The 26,177-nt window shown below is 45.4% G+C and overlaps 1 protein-coding gene across 2 annotated transcripts in view; it reads left to right on the plus strand.

The window, feature by feature from the left end:
• LOC115079481 (sodium/hydrogen exchanger 10-like) overlaps positions 1–26,177 on the plus strand; it is a 1,086,723-nt gene that overhangs the window by 497,571 nt on the left and 562,975 nt on the right. For both annotated transcript variants that reach the window (XM_029583104.1, XM_029583105.1), the window contains exon 4: positions 18,564–18,746. In XM_029583104.1, the coding sequence (XP_029438964.1) occupies positions 18,564–18,746 (183 nt within the window). The remainder of the gene's footprint in view (positions 1–18,563; positions 18,747–26,177) is intronic.

Here is a 26,177-nt window from a genome sequence, read left to right on the forward strand (position 1 = left end):
AAGGCTGGCCAGGTAATGGTTTTTGTTGGGCACAATTCGGGCAAGAATCAATGTAGTCACGTACATCCCGATACATATAAGGCCACCAATAGTAGCGAGATAATAGTTCCAAGGTACGTGCTCTTCCAGGATGGCCAGCAGTAAGGGAATCATGCACCCAGGATAGTACCTTGGGGCGAAGAAGAAGGGGAACCACCGTCTTTCCAGGGGGTGCAGTATCCATAGTGGCAAGTACCACCTTAGCTAGGTCTATAATGTAGTTAAGAGTTTCTTGTGTGTTCTCCTTCTCATATAATCTGGAGAGGGCAACTGCACGAGCATTCTTGGTTGCCGGGCGATAGCGCAGCACAAAATCAAAGCGGCTGGAGTAACGACCAGAGGGCTTGGCGTGGGTTCAACCGCTACACCTTGTTAAGGTATTCCAAGTTTTTATGGTCTGTGTAGACCGTAATTGTGTGTTGCGCCCCCTCCAGCCATTGCCTCCATTCCTCGAACGCCATCTTTATAGCCAACAATTCCTTATCACCAATACCGTAGTTCTTCTCGGCCTGAGAAAATTTTTGGGAAAAATAGGAGCAGGGGAGTAATGTACCTTGGTTGGAGTGTTGGCTAAGAACTGCCCCTACAGCAACAGCGAAGGCGTCTACTTCCACAATGAATGGCCGAGTAGGATCTGGGTGGTGGAGACAAGGTTCTTGCAGAAATGCTGTCTTAAGTCTCTCGAAAGCCTGTACAGCCTTATTGGGCCATCTCCTGGGATCTGCTCCTTTCTTGGTTAGGGCTGTGATAGGTGCCACAATATGCGAATATTGTGGAATGAAATTCCTGTAAAAATTGGCAAAGCCAAGAAAACTTTGTAATGCACGAAGTCCCACTGGTCACGGCCACTCCTGGATGCTAGCTAGCTTATCCGGGTCCATATGGAAGCCGGTGGTGGAAAACAAAACTTAACCAGCTGCTCCTACTCACCTCAAGCCGCAACTGCACCATCGTCTGCGAAGGGAGGCCTGCGCGATCGGCGCCCAGACCCGTCGGGGTAAGGCCTTTTAATTTCCCTTCCCCCCGGCGAGCCTGACCGTCGATCTCGCGGCTGAGCGGCAGCCCCTCGACTCCTAGGCACGCCCACCACCGCGAACAGCCAATCCAAATCGAGAGGGACTTTTAAACTTCTTCACCCTCCGGCGCCGTGATTAAACAAAACTTAACCAGCTGCTCCTACTCACCTCAAGCCGCAACTGCACCATCGTCTGCGAAGGGAGGCCTGCGCGATCGGCGCCCAGACCCGTCGGGGTAAGGCCTTTTAATTTCCCTTCCCCCCAGCGAGCCTGACCGTCGATCTCGCGGCTGAGCGGCAGCCCCTCGACTCCTAGGCACGCCCACCACCGCGAACAGCCAATCCAAATCGAGAGGGACTTTTAAACTTCTTCACCCTCCGGCGCCGCGATTAAACAAAACTTAACCAGCTGCTCCTACTCACCTCAAGCCGCAACTGCACCATCGTCTGCGAAGGGAGGCCTGTGCGATCGGCGCCCAGACCCGTCGGGGTAAGGCCTTTTAATTTCCCTTCCCCCCGGCGGGCCTGACCGTCGATCTCGCGGCTGAGCGGCAGCCCCTCGACTCCTAGGCACGCCCACCACCGCGAACAGCCAATCCAAATCGAGAGGGACTTTTAAAATTCTTCACCCTCCGGCGTCACGCGCCAGCGTCGCGCGCCGGCGGAGCGCGACAAAGGGGCTTGCCCCTTTGTGCGCCCCTTCGTGCACCCCGGAGGCACAACACGCTCCCTTAACAATCAACATCTACCACTCTTCTTCAATTACCAGTCCTTCAAATCACTCGACCATTCTCCAAGCCTACAAGCAATCTGCATTCTAACTGCACATCTCATTCAAACCTCAATCACAAAACTACTGTGAATCTCTCCTACCTATCCACCCCCATTCATACAACAAACCATTAATTCTTCTCTTCAAAAATAACAACAAGACATTTGACTATTTCTAACCATCATGCTCTGTGGTCTCTCGATTCCGATTCTCCATCACAGAAGACATAACGCAACTAGTAAGTCTCTGATTTCTCATCCTCACACCTATAAAGCCCTCATTCCCATTATTGCGTCTCCCTTTACACAATTACTAGGGCTAACATTTTTCTCACTATTTCTATTCAACGCCCAATCCATCCCTAAGAAAACGCCCATTCTCAACGATCTTCTCCTAGACGCAAATCCTGACGTATGCGCTATAACAGAAACTTGGCTCAAACCGACAGACACTGCACTAATTAACCAATTACCTACACATTCATATGACTTCTTCTCAATTCCCCGACAGAAAAGAAAAGGTGGAGGAATTCTTCTTGCTACCAAAAAAGATTTGAATTTCACCCAATACACAGTCAACTCTCCTAACAAACTGGAAACAGGCCTTTTCAAATCAAACTATCTTCAAATCCTTCTTGTATATGCTCCCCCAGGCCTTCTCGACTCAGATGCCTCTCCTCTTCTGGAATTAATAGTCTCCCACATCAATCTAGATTCTCCAGCAATTATACTCGGCGACTTCAATTTACATGTTAACAATCCCTCTCTATCTACAAATGGGAAAACTCTCATTACCGCCTTATCTGCTTTAGGTTTCAACTAAATTATCAAGGAACCCACCCATAAAGCAGGTCACACATTGGACCTCATCTTCACTAATTCTGGTATCTCTAATTCAACTCAACCAATCTGCGAACCAGTACCCTGGTCGGACCACTCTCTAATCTCGACCACCATCACACTTGCACAAAAAAACAGCTCCCTCGCCCCTCAACAACAATTCTCCTATAGGAAAATATGTACATCCAAGGACCTCCACAACCACCTAATTTTAGAACTTCCCCATATGGACCTTTCCTCTCCAAATTCAGCACTTCATTCTTGGAATAATATCACAGAAACTGCAGCTAATAAACTCTGTCCTCTAACAACTAAAAAACTAAAACACAACCTTCCAAAAAAACAACCATGGTTTAATGAAGAACTACAAAATCTAAAACTTTCCCTCAGACGGAAAGAAAGCAAATGGCGCAAATCTCCTTCAGCGTCCACCCTCTCTACCTACAAATTTGCTTTCCATCACTACAAAAATTCCTTGCTAAAAATCAAAAGAGACTTCTATGCTCATAAGATTCATCATATGATCTTTGATGCTAAAGCCCTATTCGCCTACGTCTCCAACTTAACTCAAATCCAAATACCTGACATTCCATTTAACAAAGCCCAAGAAAAAGCAGAGGAACTTGCCCTCTTCTTCAACAACAAAATAGCCAACCTTCTTTCTAAGAATTTGCTCAATACTTCTTCCCCTCATAGTACCTTTATACACCATAACAAAAACATCTCACTCAACACATTGGAACCCACTACAACTTCGGAAATCCATAGAATACTGAAAAATATGAAACCATCGACACACCCATTAGACCAAATCCCTTCCAAATTACTCCTCCTTATTCCGGACACCATATCCAAAGCTCTGGCGGACATAATCAATTGCTCTTTATCTAAAGGACTCTACCCTGACGACCTCAAAATGGCATCAATCAAGCCGCTCTTGAAAAAACCAAAGTTAGACCCAGACGACCCCTCCAATTTTCGCCCTATCTCAAACCTCCCGTTCATTGCTAAAGTCATGGAAAAACTGGTTAACTCTCAATTATCAGACTACCTGGAAGACCACAAAATTCTCTACCCTTCACAATATGGCTTCAGGAAATCGTTAAGTACAGAATCTCTCCTAATTTCCTTAACAGACTACCTCATCCTAGGTCTAGACAAAGGCCAGTCCTATCTTTTGATTCTCTTGGACCTCTCAGCCTCCTTTGATACTGTTAACCACTCCATGCTCTTAAACCAACTATTGAACATCGGCATAACGGGCTCTGCACTGTCCTGGTTCCACTCATTCTTAAAAAATAGAGGCTTCAAGGTAAAAATACACAGCAAAGAATCTAAACGCTACCCTTCATCACAAGGAGTTCCCCAGGGTTCATCCCTCTCACCTACCCTCTTTAACATCTACCTCCTCCCTCTCTGCCAGCTTTTAACCAATTTGAACCTTAAACACTACCTGTATGCCGACGATATCCAAATTGTAATACCAATCAAAGAATCCATTAAAAAAACCCTCGAGCTTTGGGATTATTGTCTACAAGAAATCAACTCCCTCCTTTCCAGTATGAATTTAATCCTAAATTCCTCAAAAACGGAACTTCTTCTCATATCCTCTGAGATCTGCCACACACCCACAATTCCTCAAACTAATTTACAAACAACAAAAGTAAGAGATTTGGGCGCAATCATCGATAATAGACTTAATCTAAAAGCTTTCATAAACCAAACTACTAAAGACTGCTTTCATAAACTGCATGTTCTAAAAAGAATAAGACCACTGTTCCACAACCATGACTACAGGACTATCCTACAAGCAATAATCTTCTCCAAGTTAGACTATTGCAATTCTTTATTATTAGGTACCCCATCAGCACACACCAAACCACTACAAATGGTTCAAAATACTGCAGCCAGAATCCTAACTAATACAAAGAGAAGAGAGCACATTTCCCCAATCCTTAAAGAATTACACTGGCTACCAATTCATTTCAGAATTCTTTATAAGTCAATCACCATAATCTACAAATCCATCCAACAAATCGCCCCTCTCAACCTACAAATCCCTTTCATAAAACATACTTCCTCCAGACCCATAAGAGAGTACTACAAAGAGTCACTACAAGTACCGCCTTCCAAAACTTCCCTCCACATAACTTACAGAGATAGGGCTTTCTCCACAGCAGGACCCACGCTTTGGAACTCCATACCAACGGAACTTAGACAGGAACCCTGCTTACTGACTTTCAGAAAAAGACTTAAAACATGGCTTTTCAAACAAGCCTTCCCAGACGCAGATTAAAAACTATTCTATCCGATTTTCAACCTCCAATCAACATATTTTATTATTATAACCATCCTGGTATCCTACCCCTAAGCATTATTATCATCCAGAATCTTCATTACTTATGATTTCGCCTTTATTGTTAAACTACATACTTGTACGGAACAATTCATTGTAATTCTCAAACATCCATTTTTGGAAATTCCTCCATTCTACAGGTTTATACACTTTGTTAAAGTTTCTATCTTGTCTTCTTCTTGCTCCTAGTTGTACGTCTCCCTGTTTATTGTAACTGCATCTATATTATTTATAGTTCATATTATTTTGTTCTCTGTTCCGGTTATCACCCATTGTTTATTGTAAACCGGCTTGATGTGATATTTTCACGAATGCCGGTATAGAAAAAATTAAAATAAATAAATAAATAAATAAATGATGAAGCCCAGGAAGGGCATTTCTCCAGCTTTACAAACAACTGGTTCTCTCTTAAATGTTGAAGAACACGTTGGACGTCAGTGCGATGGGCGGCCAAGTTCTTGGAACAGACTAGAACATTGTCAAGATAAATGATTACTCCTTTATGTAACATGTCCCGAAATTCTTCATTCATTAAGTTTTGAAATATATCCGGCACATTACACAGTCCAAATGGCATCACCAGATATTCATAGTGACCGTCGTGTGTATTAAACGCGGTCTTCCATTCGTCTCCAGGCTTTATTCGGACCAAGTTGTAGGCGCCACACAAATCTAGTTTGGAGAATACTCTGGCTCCGTGAAGGTGGTCTAATAATTCCGGAATCAGTGGAAGAGGGTATCGATCCTTGCGAGTGATTGTATTGAGTCCCCGGTAGTCAATGCATGGTCTCAATGACCTGTCCTTCTTTGGGACAAAAAAAGAAGCCTGCACCAGCTGGCGACATGGAGGGACGGATAAACCCCCATTCAAGATTATCTTTAATGTATTGAGACATGGCTTGTGATTCCTGGCCTGATAGTGGATAAACCCGCCCCCTGGGCAGACTGGTATTTGGTAGCAGATCAATGGCGCAGTCAAATGAACAATGTGCCGGAAGGATCTCTGCTTCTTCTTTGGAGAAGACATCAGAAAAATTGGCGTACTGTGGAGGCAACTGAAGTTTAGTGGTGGCCAGTTGTACCTTGGATTGCGGTCTCTGAAGTAGACAAGTGTTGAAGCATTCCGAACTCCAAGCTGTGATCTGGAGAGTCCTCCAGTCAATGATAGGTGAGTATCTTTGTAACCAAGGAAGACACGGTACCACTGGGTGGACTGCTTTTTCCAATATGAAGAAGGATATCTCTTCTTTATGGAGAACTTCCATCTGGAGGGTTATCGGGGCCATACAGGAGGTGACTCGACCTGGAAGAGTCTCCCCCTGGATGGAGAAGATTAATAAGGGCGACTTACGAGGAAGCACTGGTAGTTGTAACTGACGGACCAATTCCGCAAAGATAAAGTTTCCCCCCACCCCTGAATTGATGAGGGCCAGGGTCGTAAGAGATCCTTGACAAAATTGCAGCGTGACTGGAACAGTACAGTGAGGAGCGAGATTTCTCCCAGGGTCAGCTCCTCGATGACGCCTAGGTTTGATAGTTTCCCGGATGATCAGGGCATTAAGCCAATAAATGCCCTTTGTTTCCGCAGTAAAGACATAGTCCCATCCTCCGTCGGTGCTGCTTCTCCTCGGCAGTCAGATGACTTCGCCCTAACTGCATGGGTTCCTCCCTACCTTCTGATGGTGTCTCGGAAGTGGTTGGTGTAACCAAGGGACGGGAGAAGGTAGAGGCCAAAGGAACCATAAGCTGAGGTGGCCTTGCAATCTGAAATGGTTGTGGACCCTTAGTCCAGAGTGAAGGATGAAACTCACTGAGGATCAGCCCCGACGAACTCGTCTCCGGAAGGTGGTAATGGACAACAGTCTTACTAGAGATAAAGTTCCACAGAACAGCCAGGTGGCCCTCCGAGGAGCGGATAGCCTAGGAGTGTCGGAGAGCCCCCAAAGAGCAGGTACTACAGACGTTCCTACTGGAGTTGGGTATCAAGAAGAGCAGTCCGGTCCGGTGGTCCAGGTCAGCTGGAGAAGAACCGAGAAGAAGACCAAGCAGAAGATCAAGGGCCGGCAACAAGATGCGGAGTCGAGGTCCAAGTCGAAGGTCTGGGGCAGGCAGCAAGATGCGGAATCGAGGTGCAAGCTGAAGGTCCGGGGCAGGCAGCAAGATACGAAGTCGAGGTCCAAGCCGAAAGTCCAGAGCAGGCAGCAAGATGTGGAGGTCGAGGTCCAAGCCAAAGTCAAGCCAGAAAATCAGGAACACACGAAAAGGCAAGGCAGGCAAACTCACAGGAACCTTGTTGCAAGGCAACTTCCAGGTCCCAGGGAGAGGTTTAAATCTCCCTGGCTGATGACGTCATCTTCCGGGGCCGGCCTGGTTTTTGCGCCGCTGTCCCTTTAAAGGGCGGAGCCTGCCGCGCTCTGCCCGATGCTGCCTGCAGGGACGCTGGAGAAGTCGCACCATGGACTGTGCGTGACCCGCCGCTTCGGGAGGGCCCCTGTGCCGGTGGACTGACAGAGGTAGGGGGACCTAGCCGAGGGCTACCGCGGCCAAGTGCCACAACAGTTTATTAGATTTTTTATTTTATTGGTGAAATAATCCGCAAAGTCATTGCTGTTGTAGTGCTGGAGAGTGTTCTTAGTTCGTTTGGAGGTTTGGTGAGTGTTTGTACGATGCTGAACAGCATATATATTTTGAGATTTTAGGAACTGGAATATGCCATCTTTGAGAATGTGCATTTCTTATATTTTTGTATTTTACTCTTTCTTCAGTATTTCACTGTTCAGAGTCTAGTTTCTCAGGCTTTCTATTTCAGTTTTGTCTGCATGTTTCTGTTTCTAAATTGTAGTGTATTATTTCTATATCAGGTAAGAGTCGGTCTCTGTATTCCTGTGTGCAATTGAAATGCAATATTTCTGCTAGCGTGTAGTTTCTCTGTAGTAGTCCAGCTTGTTCTGTTACTCCAGTAGGTGGTGAATTAATGTTCTAGGGTCTGGTGTAGTATTTGCATTGCTGCTTTTTCATAAGGTTACTGTTATTTGAGTTCTGAGAGTCAGTGCTGGTACTGTGTGCTATGGCAAGTTTCTAGACATCTTTTTTTGCAGTTGTTTGTGTTGCTTCACAAAGGGGTAGATTTTCAAATACCGCGAATAGGCGTACTTTTGTTGGCACTCCAGGCGCAAACAAAAGTACGCTGGATTTTAGTAGATACGCGCGTAGCCGCTAAAATCCGGGATCGGCGTGCGCAAGGCTATCGATTCCGTATAGCCCGCGCGCGCCGAGCCGCGCAGCCTACCTCCGTTCCCTCCGAGGCCGCTCCGAAATCGGAGCGGCCTCAAAGGGAACTTTCCTTTGCCCTCCCCTCACCTTCCCCTCCCTTCCCCTACCTAACCCACCCGCCCGGCCCTGTCTAAACCCCTCACTTACCTTTGTCGGGGGATTTACGCCTCCCGGAGGGAGAAGTAAATCCCTGCGCGCCAGCGGGCCACTAGCGCACCAGGACGCGACCTGGGGGCAGGTCCGGAGGGCGCGGCCATGCCCCCGGACTGCCCCGGGCCGTAGCCACGCCCCCGAGCCCGCTCCCGACACGCCCCAAAAATGCCGCTGTGCTCGGTCCCGCCCCCGACACGCCCCCCTCCGAAAACCCCGGGACTTACGCGAGTCCCGGGGCTCTGCGCGCGCCGGTAGGCCTATGTAAAATAGGCTCACCGGCGCGCAGGGCCCTGCTCGCCTAAATCCGCCCGGATTTGGGCGGATTTAGGCGAGCAGGGCTCTTAAAATCCGCCCCAAAATGTTTAGCAGTGGAGGGTTATTTTTTGCTGAGGTGACAACAAAATTTCAATTTTGTTTTCATATTGGTTGTAATGTGAATTGTTCTAACTCTGCTCTGCACCTGTTCTGATGATTAATGCTATTTTATTATAGTTATGATAATTTCTGACTTTCTGCAAAGAGGATTCATAAAAGAATGAATTGATTTTTATTTCATGGTTGATTGGATGTTTAATTTGTTTGCTTTTTACATGATATACTTGTGTATTTATAAACTGCAATAAATATAACTAATTAATACAGATTAATAAGGAATTTTTAATGTTGGTAGGTTCTTGAAATAATTGAAGTCAAATGTTTTAAAGTTTCATGCATGATGTATAATGGCTGTTACCAACTACTTAGAAAGCCATTGTAGGGTGCAGTATATGGCATTATTTATCAGTAAGAATACAACTAGTAGGTCTTAGACCTCATGTTGTGGTCGTGGACCCTTGGGCCGGTTGGGACAATGAAAGGTATGCTTTGGAAGACCACTGTAAGCGTCCCAGCTGGGAGGCGGCTCGGAGAGACTCAGAAGAGGCTTCACACTGGAAGTCCGAGGTCCCCCCAGGAGATGCCCATAGGGACCCAGACCTCTTGGACTTAGGTGGAGTCCTATGTGACCAAGGACCCAGGCAGTGGCTGAAGAGATGGAGGGCTGGACCCAGGTAGCCGAAGAGTCTTCACCCTCGGAAGCCCGCGGCTCCCCCGGGAGGAGCCCGTGACAGCCCGAGCCACTGGGACATAGGAGAATCCTTCTGGGCCAGCAAGTACCGGAAACCTGAGGTGAGGAAGAAGCCAAAGTCGGAGTCCAGGAGCGAAGCCGGGTCAGAAGCCAGGAGTCAGAGAACCAAACCAAAGCCAGGGATGAAGCAGAAGATGGAGTCGTGGACGGAGCCGGGTCGGAAGCCAGAAGTCAGACATAGATACCAAAGCCAAGGGATGGAAGCAGAAGAGAAGTCAGGAAGCAAGCCAGGTCAGAGACAGAAGCAATCCAAAGTATTTGCAGCAACTAGCAAGTCAGGAAACCTGAGGAACCTCGTTGCAAGGCAAAGGCTGATGAAGCTGCAGGGTTTAAATACCCTGCAGCGTGTGACGTCACCCGGAGGGGGGAGCAGAAGCGCCGCGCACTGCTTCCACTTCCTCCCCCCAGAGCAGGAAGATCAGCTGGCCTCTCCTGCTGCCACCGGCCTCCTGCGTACGGGCGACCGATCTTCCTGTTTGGGGGGGGGGGAGGGAGGAGAGCGGAAGCACAGCTTCCGCTCCCCCCCCCAGCAGGAAGATCGGTCGGCCGTATGGCCCGAAGATAGCAGGAGGCCGGTGGCAGCAGGAGAGGCCAGCTGATCTTCCTGCTCTGGGGGGAGGAAGCAGAAACTGTGCACAGGCTTGAATGTGTATGTGTGGATGAGAATGGGAGCCTTGGTGTGTGTGTAGGTGAAAATCGGAGCCTGGGTGTGTATGGGAGTGAGAATGGAGTCTTGAATGTGTGTAGGTGAGAATGGAAGCTTGAATATGTGGGTGAGGATGGAAGCTTGAATGTGTGTATATATGGGTGAGAATGAGAGCCTGGATTTGTGTGTGTGGGTGAGAATGGGAGCCTGGGTTTTTGTGTGTGGGTGAGAATGGGAGCCTGGGTTTGTGTGTGTGGGTGAGAATGGAAGCTTGAATATGTGGGTAAGAATGGGTGCTTGAATGTGTGTATGTGTGGGTGAGAATGTGACCTTAAATGTGTGTATGTGTGGGTGAGAATGGGAGCTTGAATGTGTGTATGTGTGAGTGAGAATGGGAGCTTGTATGTGTGGGTGAGAATGGGAGTATGGGTTTGTGTGTGTGGATGAGAATGGGTGCCTGGATGTGTGTCTGTGTGTGCATAAGAATATAAGCCTGGGGAGGGGTAAGAAAGTGAGAACTTGTATGTATGTCTGCAGAGAATGTGAGCTTGGCGCGGGGTGGGGGGGGAGAGCATACGAGAGTGAGAGCTTGAGTGTGTGAGGGAGTCTGCGAGAGAAAGCATGTATGTATATATGTGTGTGTGTGGAAGGGAAGAAGACAGTAGTAGAAAAGACACTGAAGAGGAATTAGGAAATGAGCGACAAGGGAAAAAATGGGAAAAAGAGACCAGGACCAACTGATTAGAAAAATACAAAGATCAGACAACAAAGGTAAAAAAAAAATATATATATATAAAGAGAGAGAGAGAGAGATGTTAGCAATTTAAATATGTCATCTTTGGGAATGTGCATTCTTATATTTTTGTATTTTGCTCTTTCTTACGTATTCCACTGTTCAGACATTTTAGTTTCTCAGGCTTTCTATTTTGGCTTTATCTGCATGTTTCTGTTTCTAATTTATAGTCTCTTATTTCTATATTAGGTAAGGGTCAGTCTCAGTTTTGCCTGTGTGTGACGGAAATGCAGTATTTCTAGCATATAGTTTCTCTGTAGTAGTAGTCCAGCTTGTTCTGTTATTCTAGTACGTGATGTATTAATGTTCTAGGGCCTGGTGTAGTATTTGCATTGCTGCTTGAATCCTGAGAGTCAGTGCTGTGACTGTATGGCAAGGTTCCAGATGCCTCTTTCTTTGCAAGAGTTTGTTACTTCACAAAATAGCAGTGGAGGGTTATTTTTTGCTGAGATGACACCAGAATTTGAATTTTTTTTTTCATGTTACTTGTAATGTGAATTGCCCTAGCTCTGCGCCACACCTGTTCTGATGATTAATTATATTTTATTGTATATATGAAGATTTCTGGGTTTCTGCAAAGGTGGTTCATGAAAGAATACATTAATTTTTGTTTTATTATATGATTGGATTTGATTGTTTTCTATACTTGAAATAATTGAAGTAAATTATTTTATAGTTTCATACATGACACATAATGGCTGTTGCAAACTACTTAGAAAGCCATTCTAGGGTGCAGTATATGGCATTATTTATCAGTAAGAAAACAACTAGTAGACCTGCATGCCTTGTGCCAACCCATGTTAACCTTGTGCCCACCCAAAAAATCAATTCTGGCTACGCCACTGAACTAAGTACTTACTGGGAGCGACCTCGTTGCAAGGCAAGGTAGGAGAGGCAGACGCCGGCTTAAATACTCTGCCGGCGTCTGACGTCAGAAAGAGGGCGGTTCAGCACTTCCGGGTGCTGAACCTACAAAGAGTGCGCCCTCGCGCGCGCGTTCCCCAGCAGGGGGAGGAGTCGGTTTCGGGCCTCGGCGGCGTCTCCACGAGGGAGACGCCGCTGCCATGCGGCCAGGCAGGCCTTCCCCTTCGCGGCTCGCGGCATGGCTGGAGGGACCAGGAAAAAGGTAAGGACCTGGTCGCTAGCCTAGCGACCAGGACCACAACACTAGTGGTTAGTGTTTGGTATCCTCTGGCAACAAATTCCAAAGTTTAATTGTGCATTGAGTGAAAAACAGCTTTCTCCGATTAGTTTTAAATGTGCCACATGCTAACTTCTGTTATAATTAGTGAGGTTTGGGTGAACTCTTGGACACTGTGGCAGCTGACCATGCCCACGGGGGGGCAGTCCCGTGAGGGGCCACAGTTCAGACTTAGCTTAGGACACACAAACACAGAGATTGATCTTTTATTAGATAATGTGATGAAGCCACCAGATGTGGCAGTAGTGAGCAGTTGAAGTAGCCCGGCTGGGCTGGTATCTCTCAGGCACTGGAACATTGACTCCTCCGGGAGCAGTGCTGTAGGGAAAGAACTGAGAATAATGAGTACAGTGGAATAAGCACAAGCCCCAGTATGGAGAACCCCAGGATAGGGAGAGCAGGCCCTCGGGGAGCGAGTACCTGATCCCTGAGAGCTGAGAGGCTTGAAGGTATTGTACTCACACAGCGGTTCCACGTAAGAGATGGCACAGGGCTGGAATGGAGGCAGGCCCTCGAGGAGCGAGTACCTGGTTCCAGGGAACAGCTTTGAGGTGAAGATGGTGTTGTAGATAGCAAATCCTTCCAGACAGAAGAGAAGGTAGGAGCAGGCAGCGAGTCAGGGAATATGGGCCCTCGAGGAGCGAGTACCGGTTCCTGATAGTGACCTGAAAAGCAAGTGAGGCCCCCGAGGAGCGGGTACCCCGTTAGCATTAAGAGTCCAATGGAATTGGAGGCAGAGTAACTGGGTTCGGAGAGCGAATCCCATCAGTAAGGTATCCCCATGCTAACTCAAAGGCTAACAAACAATGTAGGCTTTAAATATCCGGGCAGCGTGATGTCATCACAGGGGGACGCCCCTGAGGTTTGCGCCAAGTAGGAAATAAGAATGAGGGCCGCACGGTGCGCGCGCCCTAAGGTACAAGCGGAGCACGGCGGGAGACAGCACCGAAGCCGGTCCGGGGATGCTGGAGAGGATGGCAGGCAGGTGCCGCGGCAGCCAGGCATGCATCCATAGTGAGAGGAGGTGCAAAGAAATGTAGGCAGAGTGAAACCATCGGGAAGGGACGGTTGCAACAAATTCATGGAGTGCCTCCTAGTCTTTCTATTATCCGAAAGAGTAAATAACCGATTCACATCTACCTGTTCTAGACCTCTCATGATTTTAAACACCTCTATCATATCCCCCCTCAGCCATCTCTTGTGGATAAAAATGAACAAGTAAATGTAGTGTATTTTGATTTTCAGAAGGCATTTGTCAAAGTCCCTCATGAGAGACTTCTAAGAAAACTAAAAGTCATGGGATAGGAGGCGATGTTCTTTCATGGATTGCAAACTGGTTAAAAAATAGAGAGTAGGATTAAATAGTTTTTTCAGTGGAAAAAGATAAACAGCAGAGTACCTCAGGGATCTGGATGTGAACTGGTGCTTTTCAATATATTTATAAATGATCTGGAAAGGGAGACAAGTGAGGTGATCAAATTTGCAGATAACAGAAAATTATTTTGATTAGTCATTTCACATGCAGATTGTGATAAATTGCAGAAGGACCTTACAAGACTGGAAGATTGGACATCTAAATGTCAGATGAAATTTAAGATGGACAAATGCATGGTGATGCATATAGGGAAAAATAACCCTTGCTGTAGTTACACGATGTTATATTCCACATTAGGAGTTACCACCCAGAAAAAGATCTAAGCATCATAGTGGATAATACATTGAAATCATTAGCTCAGTATGCTATGGCTGTCAAAAAAGCAAACAATGTTAGGAATTATTAGGAAGGAAATGGTGAATAATATGGAGAATGTCATAATGCCTCTGTATCACTCCATGGTGAGACCACACCTGCCGCGTCTCAAAAAAAGATATAGTTGCATTGGAGAAGGTACAGAGAAGGGCAACTAAAATGATAAAAGGGATGGAATGGCTCCCCTATGAATAAATGTTAAAGAAGTTAGGACAGTTCAGCTTAGAGAAGAGATGACTGAGGGGGGATATGATAGAGGTCTATAAAATCATGAAAGAGGTTTATAAAATCATGAAAGTAAATGTAAATCGGTTATTTACTCTTTCAGATAACTCCATGAAGTTAGCAAGTAGCACATTTAAAACAAATTAGAGAAACTTCTTTTTCACTCAACACACAATTAAGCTCTTGAATTTGTTGCCAGAGGATGTGGCTAGGGCAGATGGTGTAGCTGGGTTTAAAAAATGGTTTGGATAAGTTCCTAGAGGAGAAGTCCATAAACTGTTAATCAATAGTGTATAGCTACTGATTGTTGCTGGCACTAGTAGCATGGGATTTATTTAATATTTGGGTACTTGCCAGATACTTGTATCTTGTTTTTATTTTCTTATGTTCTTATGGATTGGCCACTGTTGGAAAGGGGATGCTGGGCTTGATGGACCCTCGGTCTGACCCAGTATGGCAACATCTTTTATTATCAACTTTAGGGCCTCATTCACTAAGCATTTTTACCATAGACACAAAATGGGAGAAAAGCCTTAGTAAATCAGGCTCTTAGTTTTATCACATTGGCTGTATGAAAAGAAATGTAAAAACTGTGATCTGAAATGATTTGATTTTCTGGTTTTTTTGTTTTTATTTTATTACATCTTTTAATGTTTTATTTATTTATATGCTTTTATATACCGACTTTCGTTGGCGTATATCACATCAGTTCACATTATAACAGAGGAATAGTATGACTGTATGTCGTACTATTTATACATTGCAACATTAACTTTAAGAGGGGAACATTATAACAAGCTTTATAACATTTGGCAAAAAACCTTAGTGATAGAAACAGTTAAGTAAGTTAAGCAAGTTAAGCAAGAATAAGGTAGGTATAAAGGATAGGTATAAAGGATATGATGGGGATAACCTGAGTCAGAACATGCAAAATTTATAATGTAGAAGCGGCAGATGGAGTATGTACGGGGTGACATGAACCAGATTTAGATGGGAGGATAGAGTGTATGGGAGAGGGAGATATGGGGTGAGGGGAAGGGAAGGTAGGGGGGGAGGTGGAGCAAGTGGGGGGAGGGGTTAGGTAGGGTGTTGGTAGGCTTTTTGGAAAAGCCATGTTTTCAATTGCTTTTTGGAAGATTGGGTGGAGAGTTCCAGTCTGAGTTGGGAAGGTAGTTTGTTCAAGAGGGTGGGGCCAGCTACAGAGAAGGTATGTTGTCTGGTGGAGGTAAGGCACGCTAGTTTTGTATGGGGTATGTGTTTTGGGATCGCAGGTTTTCTGGCTATGTTATGGTTGGTCCATTTGATTTTTTGGTTGTAGATGGTTTTGTGAAGTATGCTGAGAATTTTGTATTGTGATCTGTGTGTTGTGGGAAGCCAGTGTAGTTCTTTTAGAATTGGGGTGATGTGTGAGGAGTGATTGGTGTTTGTGAGGGATCTGGTTGCAGCGTTTTGCAGTAGCTGAAGAGGTTTTGTGGTGGAGGCGGGCAGTCTGAGGAGGAGGGAGTTACAGTAGTCCAGCTTGGATAGTATGAGGGATTGGAGTACTGTGCGGTAATCATGGTGGAATAGTAGAGGTTTGAGTTTTTTGAGGACTTTTAGTTTGTAAAAGCCTTCTTTGATTGTCATGTTGATGTGTTTTTTCATGTTGAGGTCTGAGTCAAGGGTGATGCCGAGCTCTCTAACCTCATTGGTGAGAACAGTGTGTGGTTGATTGGAGGTGCTGTCTTTGCTGGTTTTGGTTGTGGTTTTGTTTGATATGTGAAGGATTTCGGGTGTTTTGTGGTTAAGGGGAGGGATATCTGCGTGAGGAGATTTGATATTTGGATGGAGAGGGAGTTCCAGAATGCGATGGTGTTAGATATGCTTTCTTTGATGGGGAGAAGGATTTGGATGTCATTGGCATAGATGTAGAATACGAGGTCCATGCTGGAGAGGAGTTTACAGAGAGGGAGCATGTATATATTAAATAGGGTGGATGAGAGGGATGATCTTTGTGGGACTCCTTGGGGGAGTTGATATTGGTCTGATTCATGGTTGTTGAGGCGAACTTTGTAGGATCTGTTGGATAGGTATAATCGAAACCAGTTGAGGGGTTTTTTCGCTTAGGCCGATCTCCATCAGTTGTGTCATCAGTGTGTTATGGGTTTACGGTATTGAAGGCGGCAGAGATGTCCAGTAAGATGAGAAGGTAGGAGTGTCCAGCGTCGATGTCTCTCAGGGCTGTGTCTGTGAGCGATAAGAGAAGAGTCTCGGTGCTGAGGGATTTTCTGAAACCAGGTTGGGTGAGGTACAGGATGTTTTGATTTTCTAGGTGTTCAGAGAGTTGGAGGTTTACGTGTTTCTCAATGATCTTGGATATGAATGAGAGATTTGAGATAGGTCTGTAGTTGGAGAGGTCGGAGGAGTTGAAATGTGGTTTTTTGAGGATGGGTTTGATTATGGCACATTTCAGGGCTTCTGGGAAGATGCCTTGGTCCAGTGATGTATTTATTATTTCTGCAATAGGTTTGGCGATGGTGTCAGGAATGAGTTTGAGAGACTTGACTGGGATTGTGTCAATGGGGTGTGTTGCTGGGTTGATTTTCTGGATGATCTTTTTTACTTCAGTTGAGGCGATAGGTTTGAAGTTGGACCAGGTGGGTGGAGTTTCGTTGAGTGAGGTCGATGTTTCTTCTTTAGTGTAACGGTTGGGAGTAATGAGTTTGCTGATTTTGTCAGAGAAGAATCAGGCAAGGTCTTCACAAGTCTTTGTTGTTGTTGTCTGAAGATGGTGCGAGAGGGTGGGGTTGCGTCAGTTTGGTGACGAAGTCAAAAAGGGTTCTGGGGTTGTGTTGGTGTTGATGAATTTTTTGTTCGTAGAATTCATGCTTTGCCTTGTCGGTGTCGGTTCTGTAGATGTAGAGGAGTGTTCTGTATCTGTCAAGGTGGGGTGGTGTGGGGTGTCTTCTCCAGGTTTTTTCGGCTTGACGGAGGAGTCTTTTGGTGTTTTTCAGTTCAGGGGTGTACCATGGAGTTTTGTAGGAGTAGCTGTGGGGAATTGCTGTGGTAATGATGGGGCATTTAGTCTTGGCGATTTTTGCATTAATGTCAATCCAGGAATTGATGGCCGTGTTTGGATCCTTGAGGTCTAGTGCGGTTAGGGCGCTGGGGAGGTCTTCGGCGAGGACGTCGCTGGGGCACAGCTTGGGGAAGCTGATGTAATTTTTGGAGTCATTTGGTGTGGGGTGGAGGGTGTTGAAGTGTAGGGAGGTCTGGATGAGTTTGTGGTCAGACCAAGGAATGCTGGTGGTGGTAGGAGGTCTTTTGGTTGTTGAGATTTTGCTGTTGATGAAAATCAGGTCGAGGGTGTGTCCTGATTTTTGCGTTGGAGAGTGAATGATTTGCTTGAAGTCCATCGCATTCATGGTATCGAGGAGGAGTTTGCATTGTGGTTGTAGGGGGGAGATGTCCATGTGGAGTTTGAAATCTCCTAGGATTATTGCTGGTAGGTCCATGTTGATTTGTGAGGTGATGGTTTTGATGAGGGTGGAGAGGTTTTGGCCTAGACAATTGGGGGGGGGGCGTATAGTAGGAGGATTTGGAGGTTTTTGGATTTAAAAAGGCCTATTTCTAGGGGGGGTAGGGAGGTGATGGGGATGCATTTGATATTGAGCTTTTTTCGTGCTATGAGGAGAAGGCCACCCCCTTTTTTCTTTGGTCTGGGTAAGGAGACGATGTTGTGGGTTGCATGAGGTAGTTGATTGATTAGGACTGTGTCAGATTTTTTGAGCCATGTTTCGGTGATGGATAATGATGTCCAATGATTTTCTTCTAATTCCTAAAAAGGTCACAGAGTTACAATGTCTGCTTACATACACTTCTGCCATTGTGAACGGTTTGCTATTTATTTATATTTATTTATTTAAATAATTTATATACCGGAGGTTCCTGTATAATATACATATCACCCCGGTTTACATATAACAGTAACAATCGCTACATTTTGCGGTTTACATAGAACAGTATTAAACAACGAAGTTTTACATTGAGCAAAAAGAAGTAAACAAGTTTTAACATTGAAACAAACGAAGTAAACAAGTTTTTACTTTGAAACAACTTAATAGAAGTAGGCAAATAGTAAATACTATTAAACCATTAATAGACATGCGGTTAATAAATCCAAAAATAACATGGAGATATGTAAGTCCACATGAATGTGTATGTAGACTATATGTAGACAGCATGAATGTGTGAATCTCTAATTGAATAAAAAAAAAAAAAAAAAAAAGATCTGAAAAATATCATTGTGGGAGTGAAAAGACTTTTTTTTTTTTTTTTTTTTTTGTTATCTCATTTTAACCTCTTTAAAATGATTTCCTTCATTCTATTTCAACAGCTTTATGGCTCCAATCCTGTGTTTGGGCATAACAAAGATTTTTATGATCAAGAAGAAGCCAAGCTGGGTGGAGGAAAAATTCCCTTCACTGACTATAGAGGCAGTGGGGCAATTCTGGGAGAATTAAACTGCCTCACAAAGCATCCCATGGAAGTCACTATCTCCTGTGAAACTTTGGTGCAGGTCAGAATTTATTATAATTTAGTCAAACTTTCTCAAATTCAGTAGAATTTTGCTGAGATACAGAACAGGAGAAAAATCAGACTTGAGGTGTGAAATTAGAAATGAAAATGTAATCGAGTCATAATTTCTATGCTACATCTCTCAGCTCATCACCTTGCCATATCAATGTTATTGCCAAAATTGTACATGAGCAGCCAATTTGTAAAGCAAGTGTTCCAGAAGGTTTAGTTTTAGTTGTTTTAAAAACTGCTCTACATTGTAAGAAAAGATTCAGAAAACTGCACTACTGCAATACAAATGTCCTACCTTATGCTTACTCTCTTTGGAGGATAAACTCTTCTGTCGGATCCCCTAGAAACAGGTATTCTTATACCCAGATGTGCCAGATTTTCTATCTTAACTGCACATAACGAACCATGTCTGTGTCTAGGTGTAGTCTCAAGTCTTATATACATCCTCTCTTCAGATGTTACTCTCATTCATTTAGGGGTAGATTTTCAAAATGTGCACACGGTGCGCACACATGGACACGCAATTTTATAACATGCCAGGTTGGCAATTAAGGAGCGGACTGGTAGGGAACTTCCCCAACCCCCTAGCCTAACCTCCCTTCCCCTTCCTCTATCTTGCCCTCCCCTATCCCTATCCTAACTAGCCTGATTTTTATTATCTCACCTTTTGTTCCTGCCTTGGAACGGCACCCTGCCATCACACGATCCCCCAGCACAGTGGCAAATGACTGCTGTGCCGGGCACCTCTAGACCCGCCCCCCCAGACTGCCCCTTTTTCAAGCCCCAGGACTTACACGTGTCCCGGGGGGTTACGCGTGTGGCCGGGCCTTTTGAAAATTGGCCCGGCGCGTGTAAGGCCCGGCCACACGCGTGAACCCCGGGCTTTTCCGTGTGCCGGGGTTTGAAAATCTACTCCTTAGAGTGTAACTGGTGTTAGGGGTATTGCCTTGACCATGTTTCTAGGATTCTGTTGTAGTCCATGATCAATCAGAAGTTGTAGTGGACAAGGGAATGAAACAGCTTCTGATATCTATGTGTATGTTTTGCCATTATGATTATTTATTTTTGTATTTTTATAATTTACCTTGAAACCTGTTTCATAAGACAAAATATAAGTATTTAAAATAAATCAATAAAACATTTCTCTGGGACTGGATAAAGTCTCCTTGGTTTATTTTTATTAGTTTTTACATTTAACTTTTTTGTTTTTAGTTTTTCAGGGTAAAATACATTTCAGGCACAGTCAGCAGGTATTTCCCAGTCTCCAGAGGTTTTTCAGTCTAAAGGGGTAATTTACTAAGCCACAGTAAATTTTAGCAAATAAAGTACATTATTCCAGATAGATGATGAACATTTGCTGGTATCACTGTACAACGTACTAAAGGAAAAGTTGTGCATTTAGGGAAAAAAGAAAATACTTCACAGTGTGATTAAACAATACCATGCAGTATTTTTCTGAATGTATATAATCAAGTCTAAACCTTTGTCATTGGTGTGAGAAAGCAGGTGACTGCTGAGCTAAGGAATAGGAGGATAGATTTTGAGAGAGAGGCAGATTCTACTACTACTACTACCTTAAACAGAAAGCTTGGGGTAACCCGCATGAAGCAGCAGTTCCTACAACCCTAAAAGTCTTGCTGGGCCATTTTGGCCTTTATCTGCTGTCATTTGGGAAATTCTGATATTCTGTGTGCTGTGCGCTGCGTGCCAAAGAAATCAAAGGAGCCACTGTGTCAGTGTCCAAATAAATCTTTACTGTTGCAAATGCTTGTAAGATGGCACAATACTGATCCACAACACCACGAAATATGTTCTTTACAGGATTGTGCTCAATCTGTGCAGGAATATGTGTTGCCACTGTCTAGGGAACTGCTATTCTCCAGGGTTTTGGAAAAATAGAGTCCCAGGTGGGCAGGGTGTCCTTTGGATGGGCAAAGCTGCTGCACAGAGAGTTATAATTCTCTCTCGCCCCAGGGTCTGAAGAATTATCATATGGGTGTCCTTATTGATGGTAGACTTTGCCTTTACTCACTCTTAGATGACTCAACCTTCTTTGCTCTAATGCAGTCCTTAGTTCTTACCTTTTGAATCCCTGATGGGAGGAATCTCCTGGAGCTGGATTCTTAGTGCTCCCAACAGGAATGAAGGGCAATCAGAACTTCCTCCTGGATTTTGACTTAATCTTTACACAACTGGGATCTGGCCTGGCAGGTTAGGAAAGACTGGGGGGGGGGGGGGGGCATGTCTTCCCTAACCTGCCCAGGCCAGACCCAGGATTCCCCATTCTTTGAGCCCAGGAGCTGAACAGGCTCCAGTAAAGCCCCTATCACTTAAAAGTAGAGATGTGAATCGTGTCCTCGATCGTCTTAACGATCGATTTCGGCTGGGAGGGGGAGGGAATCGTATTGTTGCCGTTTGGGGGGGGTAAAATATCGTGATAAATCATTAAAATCATTAAACCCGCTAAAATCGTTAAACCCGCTAAAACCCACCCCCGACCCTTTAAATTAAATCCCCCACCCTCCCGAACCCCCCCCCCCAAATAACTTAAATTACCTGGTGGTCCAGCGGCAGTCCGGAACGGCAGCGGTCCGGAACGGGCTCCTGCTATTGAATCTTGTTGTCTTCAGCCGGCGCCATTTTCCAAAATGGCGCCGAAAAATGGCGGCGGCCATAGACCAACAGGATTCGACGGCAGGAGGTCCTTCCGGACCCCCGCTGGACTTTTGGCAAGTCTTGTGGGGGTCAGGAGGCCCCCCCAAGCTGGCCAAAAGTTCCTGGAGGTCCAGCGGGGGTCAGGGAGCGATTTCCCACCGCGAATCGTTTCCGTACGGAAAATGGCGCCGGCAGGAGATTGACTGCAGGAGGTCGTTCAGCGAGGGTTCCGGCGCCTCGCTGAACGACCTCCTGCAGTCGATCTCCTGCCGGCGCCATTTCCGTATGGAAAATGGCGCCAGCCATACGCGTATGGCCGGCGCCATTTTCCGTACGGAAAACGATTCGCGGCGGGAAATCGCTCCCTGACCCCCGCTGGACCTCCAGGAACTTTTGGCCAGCTTGGGGGGGGCCTCCTGACCCCCACAAGACTTGCCAAAAGTCCAGCGGGGGTCCGGAAGGACCTCCTGCCGTCGAATCCTGTTGGTCTATGGCCGCCGCCATTTTTCGGTGCCATTTTGGAAAATGGCGCCGGCTGAAGACAACAAGATTCAATAGCAGGAGCCCGTTCCGGACCGCTGCCGTTCCGGACCGCCGCTGGACCACCAGGTAATTTAAGTTATTTGGGGGGGGGGTTCGGGAGGGTGGGGGATTTAATTTAAAGGGTCGGGGGTGGGTTTTAGCGGGTTTTAGTGTGCCGGCTCACGATTCTAACGATTTATAACGATAAATCGTTAGAATCTATATTGTATTGTGTTTCATAACGGTTTAAGACGATATTAAAATTATCGGACGATAATTTTAATCATCGTGAAACGATTCACATCCCTACTTAAAAGTTTAAATACCAAAAAATGAACTCAGAGAAAGAACTCCCACCAGGCAGGTTGAGTGCTGCCTGGGCAGAACCCCTCCCAACCCTGGCCAAGACCACAAAACAGGGCTTGCTTGGCTAAACTGGCTGGGCCTGTAAAATAACAAAAACTAAGCTCCTCTCCACCTCTGAACACTGTTCTCAACTCAAAGGACTGCCTTGAGCTATAGCAAGGTTGCAGTTATCTACTGTTATACATAGAATGCCATTTCAGACCCCGCAGAAAGAGGGGCTACATTTGAATCCTACTCTAGCTAGTAGTCTAATAGTAAGTTCCCAGGCCTTACTGGTAACCCAAGACTTCAGGAGGTGGAATAGCCTAGTGGGCTATGAACCATGAGACCAGAGTTCAAGTCCCGCTATCACTCCTTGTGACCTTGGGCAAGTCACTTTACTCTCCATTGCCTCAGGTTCAAAACTTATATTATTATCCATCTGGGGAGAGGTACATACAGTACCTGAATGAAAACCGATGTGATATCTCAGATCAAATGTCAGTATATAAATGAGTATATAAAAATAAATAAATAAATGAGATTGGCCCCTTGGCAGCAGGAGATGACATCATTCAGTACTATTGCTGCTCCTGCTGTCAGAACATAAGAACATAAGAAATTGCCATGCTGGGTCAGACCAAGGGTCCATCAAGCCCAGCATCCTGTTTCCAGCAGAGGCCAAACCAGGCCACAAGAACCTGGCAATTACCCAAACACAGTATTCAAGGTGTCAGCTTGCGTGGGAGACCTACGTGTTGAATCATTGGATTGGGCAGGGGTAACCCAAACCCCAATAATTAAATCTGATTTGGCAAGCCTCCTTCCAGAGATGGATTTAGGAATTTGCCGCCTCTAGGCACTGTTGCTGCTGTTGCAAAAGCCCCCCCCCCTCCCCCAGTAAGATCAGACAACAATGAGCATTTGAAATTGCCATGCTGGGTCAGACTAAGGGTCCATCAAGCCCAGCCTCCTGTTTCCAACAGAGGCCAAACCAGGCCACAAGAACTTGGCAATTACCCAAACACTAAGAAGATCCCATGCTACTGATGCAATTAATAGCAGTGGCTATTCCCTAAGTAAACTTGATTAATAGCCTTAATGAACTTCTCCTCCAAAAACTTATCCAAACCTTTTTTGAACCCAGCTACACTAACTGCACTAACCAAATCCTCTGGCAACAAATTCCAGAGCTTTATTGTGCATTGAGTGAAAAAGAATTTTCTCCGATTAGTCTTAAATGTGCTACTTGCTAACTTCATGGAATGCCCCCTAGTCCTTCTATTATTCGAAAGTGTAAATAACCGAGTCACATCTACTCATTCAAGACCTCTCATGATCTTAAAGCCCTCTATCATATCCCCCCTCAGCCATCTCTTCTCCAAGCTGAACAGCCCTAACCTCTTCAGCCTTTCATCATAGGGGAGCTGTTTCATCCCCTTTATCATTTTGGTTGCCCTTCTCTGTACCTTCTCCATTGCAACTATATCTTTTTTGAGATGCGGCGACCAGAATAGTACACAGTATTCAAGGTGAGGTCTCACCATGGAGCGATATAGAGGCATTATGACATTTTCCGTTCTATTAACCATTCCCTTCCTAATAATTCCTAACATTCTGTTTGCTTTTTTGACTGCTGCAGCACACTGAGCTGACGATTTTAAAGTATTCTCACAGAACAAGCAGGATAGAGCACTGTACGGAAAACATTTCTGTCAAAGTTTCTACAAAGCTTTGACTGACACTGGCACACTGAGTGCACTGAGCATGCTCAGCCTGCAATTATCCTTGTGAGCCACAGGTGTCTCCCTCAGTCTTCTTTTTTCTGCTTTGCAGTAAGCATAGCGGTTAGGAGCTCTGTGAGAATTCGAACACTTTTTCCCTACGGAAACACTTAAACATTTACTGCACAAACACGTTTCCCTGCACGGGCCTCCCTTCGCGTATGTTTATTCGACGCTCGGTGAGTACTATGCACTGTTTTTTCGGTCGGTTCCTGTCACCTCCCTGGCCTGCCAACCGACTGCGGCCTTCCCTCTCACTATGTTTTCAGTTAGCCACACATAGCCTGCGAGTGTCCCTCTGTGACACTCTGCCTAGTTACTAGCGCTAGTGGGACAGGGACTTCCAAGGTTTCCGTTGCCACCAGGGCCCCTGTCGATTTCAGGTCCTTTGATTTCCTCAGTACCCTCAGGCAGTCAATGCCCCCATCGCTACCATTGGTACCCCCTTCAGCCTGTCCTGGATTCTTAGATGCCATTGGTACCCCTCCCCCCCACGGTACACTGATGCCATCGGTCCCTGCATCGTATCTATCAGTGCCATCCATATTTTTCATCCATGGCACTGATTTTTCCTTGGGTTTCATCGGTGCCATCAACACCCGGACGGATGCCATCGACCCACACTTTTGTGTCATCAATGCCATCCATGCCCGGGTCGATGCCATCATCACTTAGGGCACTTCCATCGATGCTAGGGTCATTTCCATCGATGCCATTGTTTATTTTATCAATGTCATTGATGCCCAGGGCATTTCTATCGACGCCATTGTCCATGGCATCGATGCCATCGATGCCAAAGTGGATTCCATCGATGGCAATGTCAATTCCATCGATGGCATCGATGTCAACATCGATTCCATCGGTATACATTTACTACCTGGGATTACTGTCACTGCCATAAATCCCATATACAACATTTCTGGACACCACAGTCATAATGACCTTCCTGTCCAGCATATGCGCAGACATTCTAATAAATTCTTACATGTCCCTGCGCACATTTTCCATAACCTCAGCCCCACAATTCTTCATTGTCGAGCCATGGGGTTTTTTCACTATAAGAACATAAGAAATTGCCATGCTGGGTCAGACCAAGGTTCCATCAAGCCCAGCTTCCTGTGTCCAACAGAGGCCAAAACCAGGCCACAAGAACCTGGCAATTACCCAAACACTAAGAAGATCCCATGCTACTGATGCAATTAATAGCGGTGGCTATTCCCTAAGTAAAATTGATTAATAGCCATTAATGGACTTCTCCTCCAAGAACTTATCCAAACCTTTTTTGAACCCAGCTACACTAACTGCACTAACCACATCCTCTGGCAACAAATTCCAGAGCTTTATTGTGCATTGAGTGAAAAAGAATTTTCTCCGATTAGTCTTAAATGTGCTACTTGCTAACTTCATAGAATGCCCCCTAGTCCTTCTATTATTCAAAAGTGAAAATAACTGAGTCACATCTACTCATTCAAGACCTCTCATGATCTTAAAGACCTCTATCATATCCCCCCTCAGCCGTCTCTTCTCCAAGCTGAACAGCCCTAATCTCTTCAGCCTATCCTCATAGGGAAGCTGTTCCATGCCCTTTATCATTTTGGTTGCCCTTCTCTGTACCTTCTCCATCGCAACTATATCTTTTTTGAGATGAGGCGACCAGAATTGTAGACAGTATTCAAGGTGTGGTCTCACCATGGAGCAATACTAGAGGTAAGTATGACATTTTCCGTTCTATTAACCATTCCCTTCCTAATAATTCCTAACATTCTATTTGCTTTTTTGACTGCTGCAGCACACTGAGCTGACGATTTTAAAGTATTAACCACTATGATGCCTAGATCTTTTTCCTGGGTGGTAGCTCCTAATATGGAACCTAACATCGTGTAACTACAGCAAGGGTTATTTTTCTCTATATGCATCACCTTGCATTAGTCCACATTAAATTTCATCTGCCATTAGGATGCCCAATCTTCCAGTCTTGCAAGGTCCTCCTGTAATGTATCACAGTCTGCTTGTGATTTAACTACTCTGAACAATTTTGTATCATCCGCAAATTTGATAACCTCACTCGTCGTATTCCTTTCCCGATCATTTATATATATATTGAAAAGCACCGG

The sequence above is a fragment of the Rhinatrema bivittatum genome, chromosome 17, assembly GCF_901001135.1.
Source record: "Rhinatrema bivittatum chromosome 17, aRhiBiv1.1, whole genome shotgun sequence".
Classification (NCBI taxonomy): domain Eukaryota; kingdom Metazoa; phylum Chordata; class Amphibia; order Gymnophiona; family Rhinatrematidae; genus Rhinatrema; species Rhinatrema bivittatum.